Below are 12593 nucleotides of genomic sequence, written 5' to 3' on the forward strand. Positions count from 1 at the left end.
CTTGTCTTCTGTGCAGGATTGCTGCCGCCATTTTCTTGTAGCCCAAGTGACCCTTCAAAATCCCAGAAGTCACATCTGTATCCGCAGTCTTTTGTAGCTGGAAGCAGCCTGCTCAGTGAAGTTAATGATAACTCTTTGCTGATATTATTGCTCATTTTAATTGGTGCTTCAAGACATGAAAATGTGCAAGACTTGACATTTATGGAAGCACCCAAATTCCTTTAAATGGAACAGAGAAAAGCTATGCAAAAAATACAGTAGGCAAGATTAGAATTTATATATATATATATATATATATATATATATATATATATATATATATATATATATATATATATATATATATATATATATATATATATATATTAAAAAAAAAATACAATACAGAGTGGAAGTGAGAATGGCCTAGCTGAAAACATTTCCATACACTTTGCCTGTGGCAACGAGGGTTAGCGCTAATGATAATGATCAGCATGTCTCCTGTATGTTCAGATCATCTGAGGGTGACACCGTGAGAAGTTGCTTACGCCCCCTGGTTTAGAAGGACACAAGGCTCTGTTCAAGAACGTCATTATGGCGAGCCAGCCGTCCCTCACATCACCGGGTAAGAGGAAACTTTCATTTCTTGTAATAGAGAGAAGAGTATTGAGGACCCAGCTAGATACACACATCCTCTGATAAAGTGGTTGTCAACCACCGGGCCGTGGCCTCCCTTCTCCTGAGCCATTTTGCCCCTCAACCACCTGAGAGCCTCCCACAGTGCCTGCCAACCTCGTACAGTGCACCCAGGCCACCTGAGATCCCTCAGCCTCAACAGTTCTCCCCCAAATCCTTCTCCTTCCACAATGCCCCTTAGCCTGCTGCAGAACCTCAACCCTCCATAGTTCCCTTGACCTCCAACATTGTACGTCATGATGACGAACCAGTAGGCCCCCACATCACCGGGTAAGAGGAGACTTTAATTTCTTGTAAAGGAGAGAAGAGTATTGAGGACCCAGCTAGATCCTCAATCCTCTGATAAAGTGGTTTTCGACCATTGGGCCGCGGCCTCCCTCATCCCTCATCTCATCAGCCTTGCATATTGCCCCTCAACTGCCTGAGATCCCTCAGCCTCAATAGCTCCATTCAAATTTCCACAATGCCCCCCAGCCTGGTGCAGAACCTTTAGGCCTCCATAGTTCCTTCAACGTCCAACAGTGTCCCAGAGTGCCCGCTAACTTCCAACAGTGCACCTAGGCCACCTGAGATCTTTCAGCCTCAACATCCCCCCCCCCCCCAAATTTACATAAACTCGCCAGCCTGCTGCAAAACCTAAGGGCCCAGATTCACAAAAAAGCGTCTATCTTTAGGCGGGCGTAGCGTATCTCAGATACACTACGCCACCGTAACTTAGAGCGGGAGGTCCTGTATTCAGAAACATCTTCCGCTCTAAGTTACGGCGGCGTAGTGTATCTGATACGGCGTAAGCCAGCTTAATTCAAACTAGGCTGGTTGGGGGCGTGTTGTACGTAAATGTTTTGTGACCCCACGTAAATGACGCTTTTATCGTCGACGTGAACGTAACTTATGTCCAGCCCCATTAATGGACGACATACGCAAACGACGTAAAACACGACGCTGTTCGTACGTTTCTGACGTCCATACCTAACATGACTTACCCCTGCTTTATAAGGGGTCACTTTACGCCGGCGTATGTCTTACGTAAACGACGTATCTTGATACGCCGGGCGCACGTACGTTCGTGAATCGGCGTATCTAGCTAATTAGCATATTCAACACGGAAATATACGGAAGCGCCACCTAGCGGCCAGCGTAAATATGCACCCTAAGATACGACAGCGTAGGAGACTTACGCCGCTCGTATCTAGGCAACTGTGAGGCATATCTGATTCTATGAATCAGGCGCCAAGTTGCGACGGGCCGCACTCAGAGTTACGACGGCGTATCTGGAGATACGCCGTCGTAACTCCTTTGTGAATCCGGGCCTAGGCCTCCATAGTTCCCTCGATATCCAACAGTGTCCCACAGTGCCTGTCGATCTCCCACAGTGCACCCAATGCCGCCTGAGATCCCTTAGCCTTAACAGTTTCCTTTGACCTCCAACAGTGTCCCACAGTGCCTGCCAACCTTGCACAGTGCACCCAGGCCGCCTGAGATACCTCAGCCTCAACAGTTCCCCCCTAATTTCCACAATGCCCCTACACCTGCTGCAGAACCTCAGTCCTCCATAGTTCCCTCGATATCCAACAGTGTCCCACAGTGCCTGCAGATCTCCCACAGTGCAACCAGGCCACCTGACATCCCTCAGCCTCAACAGCTCCCCCTCAAATCTCCACAATGCCCTCAGCCTGCTGAAGAATCTCAGCACTCCATTGTTCCCTCGAACTCCAACAGTGTTGCACAGTGCCCGCCAACCTCTCACAGTGCCCCCAGGCCACCTGAGATCCCTCAGCCTCAACAGCTCCCCCTCAAATCTCCACAATGCCCTCAGCCTGCTGCAGAATCTCAGCACTCCATTGTTCCCTCGACCTCCAACAGTGTTGCACAGTGCCCGCCAACAACCCACAGTGCTTCCTTACAGGGCCACCAAGTCTGCTGCAGAGTAACCCTTACACAACCCTTATCCCCCACAGTGACACCCAGAGCCTTCCTGTTCCTCATTTGAATTAGGCGCGCTTACGCCGGCCCATTTACGCTACGCCGCCGTGACTTAGGAGGCAAGTGCTTTGTGAATACAGCACTTGCCTCTCTGACTTATGGCGGCGTAGCGTATATGCGATACACTACGCCGCCTGAAAATTAAGCCAGTCTGTCTGAATCTGGCTAATAGAAGCAATGTAATCAGTCAGTGTGTGTTTCCTACAGAGGGATCCAGTAAGAGAAATCCCCCAGAGAGATGTCCCCGTCCTCTGTATTCCCGGGACTCCACACAGGAACATCAGGAGATCCCTCAGGAGGATCAGGTAGGTGTTTGATGAATTACAAAACTCCAAGCTGTGTCAATAACTTTGAATTTATTTAGTAAAATTGTTTTGTGTGTTATCCAGGATAGTAGCCTGATTGTTGTTAAAGTTGAAGTCAAAGAGGAAGCAGAAGAGCCGTATGTGAGAGACGAGTTGGGCAAGGAGGAGGAAGTTCCTCCAGATATTGGCCAAGGTGAGAAGGAATCAATAAATCCAGTAAAATTTGTCCTGGTGACCATTATCATAGAAAGTGAAAGTAACAGAAAAGCCCAAATTTTGGGTTGTCCCCAGAAAACTAGTCCCAATGGGGGCACTAGTTCTGGTGACCTGGAGGTCCACCAAGGAATTCCCTTACTTTGCAGGGATTTCCTCTCACTTCCTGTTTGGCTATGGAACAGGAAGTGAAGGAAAATCTTCGCAATGGGATATCTGACAGGGGTTATAACCCTCCCTTGCTCTATCAAAAATAAAAAATAAAGGGGTAGATTCACGTATGTCCACGCAATGATACGGCGGCGCAGCGTATCGTATTTACGCTACGCCGCCGTAACTTACAGGAGCAAGTGCTGTATTCACAAAGCACTTGCTCCATAAGTTTCGGCGGCGTAGCGTAAATGGGTCCGGCGTAAGCGCGCGTAATTCAAATGTGGAAGGGGGGGCGTGTTTTATGTAAATTTATGATGACCTGACGTGATTGACGCCGTCCGTGTACATATCCCAGTGTGCATTGCTTCCAAGTACGGCACAACGACGTATTGGTTTTGACGTGAACGTAAATTACGTCCAGCCCTATTCGCGAACGACTTACGCAAACTACGTAAAAAATTCAAATTTTGAAGCGGGAATGACGTCCATACTTAACATTGGCTACGCCTCCTAATAGCAGAAGCAACGTTACGCCGAAAAAGCCTTAACGCAAACGACGTAAAAAACCAAACGCCGGGCGCACGTTCGTTTTTTGAATCGCGGTATCTAGGAAATTAGCATATTCTACGCCGACAACAACGGAAGCGCCCCTAGCGGCCAAAGTTATATTGCACACAATTCTATGCCGCCGCAATCAAGTTACGTCGGTGGAGGAAGCCTATTTTTTCAACGTAACTGCCTTTGAGAATCGGCGTAATGCTACGCGGGCGGGGATTTCAAATTACGGCGGCATATCTGGAGATACGCCGCCGCAAAAGGTATGTGAATCTACCCCAAAGTTTTGCTTTTAGTTCTACTTTAAAGACTAAAACATAACAGACAAATTGACTATAAAATTCTGTCTGGTGAATTAAAGAGTAACTCCACTTTGGTTGAGAATAAAAAAACAATCACCTCCGAATGATCAATGTACATTGCAAGGATTTTTATCAAATTTTGTAAGGAATTCTTAGGGTGCATTCACACCACGATTTTGTCATCCGTTTTTTACTCACGATTTTAGCTTTAAAATCGTACAAATCTGTATGGCAAAACGGATCCATTCACTGCCATTCATTAATTTAGGTCCCCAAGTGCATCCGATTTGATCCGCATACGATTTAATACGATTTAAAATCGTATCAAAAAACGTGTCTGCCCACGATTTTTGGTCCTGATTTGAAATCGTATTACAATCGTGTCCGTTTTTTTTTTATATTGTGGTCAATGTAAATCGTACTAAATCGGATGACTGTGCGATAAATGTACCCGATTTTTTATTACTAGGGTTGAGGGAACCCGAACGGAGGTCCCCGCAAATTCAATAACCAGACCCTTCAGGTCTGGTATGGATATTCAGGGGAACCCCGCCGTCAATTTAAAACAAAAATGACGTGCGGTTCCCCCTAAATATCCATAACCAGACCCATTATCCGAGCACGTTGACCTGGCCGGCCGCAGAAAAGAGGGGGGGACAGAGTGCGGCCCCCCCTCTCTCCTGAACCGCACCAGGCCACATGCCCTCAACATGGGGAGGATGTCCCCATGTTGATGGGGACAAGGGTCTCATCCCCACAACCCTTGCCCGGTGGTTGTGGGGGTATGCGGGCGGGAGGTTTATCAGAATCTGGAAGACCCCTTTAACAAAGGGGACCCCCAGATCCTGACCCCCCCCCTGTGTGAAATGGTAATGGGGTACACTGTACCTCTACCATTTCACGAAGGAAGTAAAAAGTATTGTAAAAAAACACACTGACACAAAAGAATAAAGTCCTTTATTAAAAAAAAAAAAACTCCAGCGCTGAAAAATCCACTCGTTCCCGGCTTCCAGCGTTGTCCTGATCCTGCGACGGGTGCGGGTGATCTCCCGCGATGAGAAGATCCAGCGTCGGGTGATCTCCGCTCCGGCGATGTGAAGATCCATCCATCCGGCGCAGCAGCATCCCGGACCTCCTCTCACCGCTGGGCACAGCCCAGCGAATGAGCGGCTGAAGCGGTGACATTTCTTATATAGAGGAGGCAGAGCCACCCATCACGTGACCCTGCCCCCTCTGACGTACCTCTGCTACGTCTTCATGGTCTTCCCCAGTGACGTAGCAGAGGTACGTCAGAGGGGGCAGGGTCACGTGACGGGTGGCTCTGCCTCCTCTATATAAGAAATGTCACTGCTTCAGCCGCTCATTCGCTGGGCTGTGCCCAGCGGTGAGAGGAGGTCCGGGATGCTGCTGCGCCGGATGGATGGATCTTCACATCGCCGGAGCGGAGATCACCCGACGCTGGATCTTCTCATCGCGGGAGATCACCCGCACCCGTCGCAGGATCAGGACAACGCTGGAAGCCGGGAACGAGTGGATTTTTCAGCGCTGGAGTTTTTTTTTTTTTAATAAAGGACTTTATTCTTTTGTGTCAGTGTGTTTTTTTACAATACTTTTTACTTCCTTCGTGAAATGGTAGAGGTACAGTGTACCCCATTACCATTTCACACAGGGGGGGGGTCAGGATCTGGGGGTCCCCTTTGTTAAAGGGGTCTTCCAGATTCTGATAAACCTCCCGCCCGCAGACCCCCACAACCACCGGGCAAGGGTTGTGGGGATGAGACCCTTGTCCCCATCAACATGGGGACATCCTCCCCATGTTGAGGGCATGTGGCCTGGTGCGGTTCAGGAGAGAGGGGGGGCCGCACTCTGTCCCCCCCTCTTTTCTGCGGCCGGCCAGGTCAACGTGCTCGGATAATGGGTCTGGTTATGGATATTTAGGGGGAACCGCACGTCATTTTTGTTTTAAATTGACGGCGGGGTTCCCCTGAATATCCATAACTTCAAAAATCTTCTTTTTCCCAGACATTATTTAAAATCAGGATCCGATTTTTTAGTGAAAATTTTGACATACGATTACATACGATTTTGTCACATACGATTCCATCCGATTTAACGGTCCGTTTATCGGATGGTAAAATCGTGGTGTGAACCTAGCCTTACCTTTTGTTGCTCTGAAGAAATATACCAGAATGATTGTAGACTGATTCTGAATAGGTCTGGCTCATTATAATCACCAGGTGCACTCTCTGTGTTCTAATGAGAAAAGCTGCAGTGTCTTTAGAAGTATTTAACCCTTAGGGAGTATCTCACCAAAACCTCAATTCCTATTGCAGGGGATGTCAATTTGAGTTTTATCTTCCCTCACTGGGAAAATCAGTGGGCCAATCACACAAGCAGGAAATTTCATTTCTGGGGGGGGGGGGGGGGTTCTGTACAGCGCTGCTCCAGATTACTATATTACACTGAATTTTACAGAGAATTACAGCGGCTGCAGATAAATAATAGAGTATGGCATTATTACCCATCACTATCGCTTGTCCTGGTTGCTGCTTCCCCTCTCTCCCTGTGGAGCGTGACCTTGGGGACCCCAGGGGTCGCGACCTGGATCCAGCTGCAGCGAAGGCCATCCTCACCACCAGAGGCTCTGGTGAACACAAAGCTGGGTCTTAGACTCTGCGCCCTGGGGAATCTTGGGCTCACGCTTCCTCTCTGATCGCAGCAGTCGTCCATAGGGTTCACTACCCTGTGGTGCATCCCTGACCCCAACGGGGTGCACTTGTCACCTGGCCACAGGTGACCTGACAACATCTCTGCTGACATCTGCCTGCCCATACAAGTCAATGGGTGGCTTGCGCAGATCCGCCTCAAAAACAGACAGGCGGATTTTTGCAGGCCAATCGTATCAAAGGGGCGTAAGGTGGCTGCCTAAGCAGCCTTGTGCTGGTGCCTAATACCTGTCTTATGACAATACTCTTTATATTCCTCCTGCAGCAGATGAAAGTCAGCTTCTCCTCTTCTCCCTCCCACCACCTGTACCTACCTGTAAACTTGCGGCGGTGTATCGTAAACACGTCCGCGCAAGGCGGCCCAATTCAAATGGGGCAGGTACCATTTAAATTAGGAGCGCTCCCGCGCCGGATGTACTGCGCATGCTCCGTTCGCAAATTTCCCGACGTGCTTTGCGTGAAATTACGACGCGCCGACGTGTTGAGAATCGCGACGTGCGTAACGTACTTGCGCCGGGAAAACAAAAAAATTCAAAAGCGACGTGGGAAAGACGGGCATACTTTAACATGGTGGAGTAATTTTACACCATGTTAAAGTACCCCTAACTTTGCGACGGGAAACTAAGACTTGCGCCGGTGTAACGACGTGAAAAACCTTCGTGGATCGCCGTAACTGCTAATTTGCATACCCGACGCTGGTTTACGACGCAAACTCCCCCCAGCGGCGGCCGAAGTATTGCATCCTAGGATCCGACGGTGTAATTTAATTACACCTGTCGGATCTTAGGGCTAGCTATGCGTAACTGATTCTATGAATCAGTCGCATAGTTAGAACGGCCCTAAAACAGAGATACAACGGCGTATCAGGAGATACGCCGTCGTATCTCTTTTGTGAATCTGGCCCATGGTCACCAGAACAGGAATAAGAGGGCAAAATTTCCAATGGCGGGGGGGGGGGGTGGTTTTTGCAGAGATTATCTCTCACGTCCCGTTTTGGCTATGGGACAGGAAGTGAAGGAAATTCACCCAATGGAAAACAGATGGAAAAAAATGTCAGGGGCCCAGATTCAAAAAGCAATCGCGCCTGTGTAACCATAGGTTACACGGCGCAATTGCTTACTTGCTCCGGCGTAGCGAATGCTCCTGATTCAGGAACATCGCTACGCCGACTGCAGCCTAAAATCTGCGTGGCTTAAGGCTCTTATGCCACGCAGATTATAGGCTGCATTCTAGCGATGACCGCTAGGGGGCGCTCCCATTGTGATCTGTGTATAGTATGCAAATTGCATACTAACACCGATTCACAACGTTGCGCGAGCCCTGCGTACGCAAATTACGTAGTTTGCGTACGTCGGGTTTCGCGTAACGTAAGGCCCCACACACACGAGAGGATAGATCCGCTGGTGTTTATCCGCGGATATATTTCGGGCCGACCGATTTCCAGCGGATAAAAATTTCTTAGCATGCTAAGAAATCTATCCGCTGGAATCGGCTCCAGCGGATCGATCCGTTGGTCTGTACAGACTCACCGGATCGATCCGTCCGAACCCATCCCTCGCATGCGTCGTAATGATTCGACGCATGTGTGGAATTCCTTATATGACAGCGTCGCGCACGTCGCCGCGTCATCATGATGACGCGGCGACGGCGCGACACGTCATCGCGATGGGAATTCGGCGCGGATTTCGATCCGATGGTATGTACACTCCATCGGATCAAAATCCTCAGAGGATTTATCCTCTCGTGTGTACCCGGCATTACACATCCTAATAGCAGGCGCAGCCAATGCTATAGGATACCCACGTTCCCGCGTTGCGACGTTCGAATTTTACGTCGTTTGCGTAAGTGAATCGTGAATGGCGCTGGACGCCATTCACGTTCACTTTGGAGCAAATGACGTCCTTGCGACGTCATTTGCCGCAATGCACGTCGGGAAAGTTTCCCGACGGAGCATGCGCTCTACGCTCGGCGCGGGAGCGTGCCTAATTTAAATGATTCCCGCCCTCGCAATTTACGGAGAATCGATATTATATTTGCGTGGGCGCAGGGCAAAATCGTTGCCCTGTGCCTGCGCAAATAAAGCGCAAATCTACTTGAATCTGGGCCACGGAATAAAAAAACTCCCTTACCCTATCCAAACTGGAAAAAAGTTTTGCCTTTAGTTCTGCTTCAAAGCACTTCCGGTAGTTTTTATGTTTTAAGAATTTTCTTACAAACAAGTCTCAGGCCCCGTACACACGGGAGGATTTATCCGCGGATACGGTCCAGCGGACCGTTTCCACGGATAAATCCTCTCGAGGATTTGCGCGGATTTTGATGCGATGGAGTGTACTCACCATCGAACCGAAATCCGCGCCGAAATCCTCTGGCGATGACGTGTCGCGCCGTCGCCGCGATGATGACGCGGCGACGTGCGCGACGCTGTCATATAAGGAATTCCACGCATGCGTCGAATCATTACGACGCATGCGGGGGATCCCTTTGGACGGATTGATCCGGTGAGTCTGTACAGACCAGCGGATCAATCCGTTGGGATGGATTCCAGCGGATAGATTTGAAGACATGTCTTCAAATATTTATCTGCTGGAAATCCATCCCAGGGGATAAAAATCCGCGGAAACAGATCCGCTGGAGTGTACACACCATAGGATCTATCCGCTGAAACCCATTCGCTGGGATTTTTCAGCGGATGGATTCTATCGTGTGTATGGGGCCTTAGGCCCCGTACACACGAGAGGATCTATCCGCTGGAATTGATCTGCGGATCAGTTCCAGCGGATAGATCCGCTGGTGTGTACATCCCAGCGGATCTTTTTCCGCGGATTTTTTTCTGCCCGACCGATTTCCAGCAGATAGAAATTTCTTAGCATGCTAAGAAATCTATCCGCTGGAATCGGCTCCAGCGGATCGATCCGGTGGTCTGTACAGACTCACCGGATGGATCCGTCCGATTCCCTCCCTCGCATGCGTCGTAATGATTCGACGCATGCGTGGGTATCCTTATATGACAGCGTCGCGCACGTCGCCGCGTCATCATCGCGGCGACGGCGCGACACGTCATCGCGAAGGGATTTCGGCGCGGATTTCGATCCGATGGTATGTACACTCCATCGGATCAAAATCCTCAGAGGATTTATCCGCGGAAACGGTCCGGAGGACCGTATCCGCGGATAAATCCTCTCGTGTGTACCCGGCATTACACATCCTAATAGCAGGCGCAGCCAATGCTATAGGATACCCACGTTCCCGCGTCGCGACGTTCAAATTTTTACGTCGTTTGCGTAAGTGAATCGTGAATGGCGCTGGACGCCATTCACGTTCACTTTGGAGCAAATGACGTCCTTGCGACGTCATTTGCCGCAATGCACGTCGGGAAAGTTTCCCGACGCAGCATGCGCTGTACGCTCGGCGCGGGAGCGCGCCTAATTTAAATGATTTCCGCCCCCCGGCAGGATCATTTACATTGCGCGCGCTTACGCCGGGCAATTTTGCCGGCGCGCCCTCGCAATTTACGGAGCTACTGCTCCGTGAATCGAGGGCAGCGCAAAATATTTGCGTGGGCGCAGGGCAAAATCGTTGCCCTGCGCAAATAAAGCGCAAATCTACTTGAATCTCGGCCACGGAATAAAAAAACTCCCTTACCCTATCCAAACTGGAAAAAAGTTTTGCCTTTAGTTCTACTTCAAAGCACTTCCGGTAGTTTTTATGTTTTAAGAATTTTCTTACAAACAAGTCTAACCATTCTTTTTATAGAAATCTTTTTTTTCTCTCTAGATGGGCGATACATTAGGAATAGCCATGAGAAATTTACAGCTGACCCTTCAGATGCTAAAGCAGAAGACGATGATCTCACAAAGGATTCCCGAAAAGAAAACCCAATCGCCTCAGATCTCCGTCTGCTTCCCAGTGCAGGTCTATCATCTGATCCCTCTACACATGGAGGAAGTTTTCCTCTCAATCATCCCAATTCTTCCAAAAGAAGCGAAACGCTCCCATGTTCTGAAAATAAAAAATTTCGAGAGAAACCCGGTCTTATAAAAAGTACTTGTGTAGGGTTAAAGCCATATTCATGTTCTGAATGTGGAAAGTCTTTTGCCTACATGTCTCGTCTGAACGCGCATAGGCAGGCTCACATAAACCCGAAGCCATACGCGTGCTCCACTGGCACCAACAGGAACGATGAAAAGATTTATCCATGTCCCGAGTGCGGGAAACTTTTCAAATGGAAATCGTGTCTCTCTAGGCACAAATGGTTCCATCGAGACGAAGCCCCGTTCTCGTGTTCCCAATGCGGGAAGCCTTTTAAGCTGAAGTCCAACCTAGTTCGGCATCAACGGACTCACACATTGGAGAAGGCGTTCTCCTGTTCCGAATGTGGAAAGTGTTTCGCAAAGAAGTCCTACCTCGATGAGCATCAGAAAAGGCACACCAGCGAGGAGCCGTTTACGTGTTCCGAATGCGGCAGATCCTTTACTTTGAAATCATACTTGGTCAAGCATCGGAAGACACATCTGGGCCAGAAGCCGTACTCGTGTTCGGAATGCGGACGGTGTTTTGCCGTAAAGGCATGTCTGGTGGATCACTTTAGGAGCCACACGGGTGAAGGTCCCTTTTCTTGCCCAGAGTGCGGGAAGTGTTTTACATACAAAACAACTCTCGCTGACCATCAAAGACTCCACACCGGAGAGAACCTCTATTCCTGTTCTGAGTGCGACAAACGTTTTACCCAAAGGAGACTTTTGGAAAAGCACCAAAGAGTGCACACTGGAGAGAAGCCTTATACGTGTTCCCAGTGTGGAAAATGTTTTGCGCAGAAATCAGACCTTGGCAGGCACGAAAAACGTCACAGAAGCAAGGCTGAAGGCAGGTCCACCTGAAAGAAAGAGCAGCCACAAGAATTTGTTTGGAGTTCAATGGTCTATCATCTTACTGGAGAGAACCCTGCTTCCTTAAAGCGGGGGTTCACCCGTACATGACACTTTTCCCCCTTAGATGGATGCTCGTTTTGTCTAGGGGAATCGGCTAGTTGTTTTAAAATATGATCCGTACTTACCGTTTACGAGATGCATCTTCTCCGCCGCTTCCGGGTATGGGCTGCGGGAATGGGCGTTCCTATTTTGATTGACAGTCTTCCGAGAGGCTTCCGACGGTCGCATCCATCGCGTCACGATTTTCCGAAAGAAGCCGAACTTCGGTGCGCAGGCGCAGTATAGAGCCGCACCGACGTTCGGCTTCTTTCGGCTACTAGTGATGCGATGGATGCGACCGTCGGAAGCCTCTCGGAAGACTGTCAATCAAGAAGGAACGCCCGCTCCCGAAGACCATACCCGGAAGCGACGGAGAAGATGCATCTCGAAAACGGTAAGTACGGCTCATATTTTAAAACAACTAGCCGATTCCCCTAGACAAAACGAGCATCTATCTAAAGGGGAAAAGATAAAAAAATATATAATTGGGTGAACTCCCGCTTTAACCCTTGCATGCCTGTGAAAGGCCAAGCTTTGCCACTAGAGGGCACAAGCATGAAGAATGTAGATAGACCAATGACTATGATAGCTCAGCCTGGCTTGACCATTCTCAAGATGAAGGAGAGATATTTTCATTGATTCAGATACAGTAGTAAAACTGTAATAGGAAATTTAATTGGCCCACCCTGGGTACAGTTTAGGTAGAAAATATGT

General features: G+C 49.1%; 1 protein-coding gene across 1 annotated transcript; it reads left to right on the forward strand.

Annotated features, from left to right (window-relative positions):
- The first annotated feature begins 443 nt into the window (after positions 1–443).
- On the forward strand, positions 444–11789 carry LOC120910465 (oocyte zinc finger protein XlCOF6.1-like). Its single transcript, XM_040322222.1, has 4 exons — positions 444–604; positions 2866–2963; positions 3048–3156; positions 10687–11789. Exons 1-4 carry the CDS (start codon positions 574–576, stop codon positions 11787–11789), a joined length of 1341 nt encoding a protein of 446 aa, XP_040178156.1. The 5' UTR covers positions 444–573.
- Positions 11790–12593: the final 804 nt, after the last annotated feature.

The sequence above is a fragment of the Rana temporaria genome, chromosome 8 (assembly GCF_905171775.1).
Source record: "Rana temporaria chromosome 8, aRanTem1.1, whole genome shotgun sequence".
In the NCBI taxonomy this organism is placed as follows: Eukaryota; Metazoa; Chordata; class Amphibia; order Anura; family Ranidae; genus Rana; species Rana temporaria.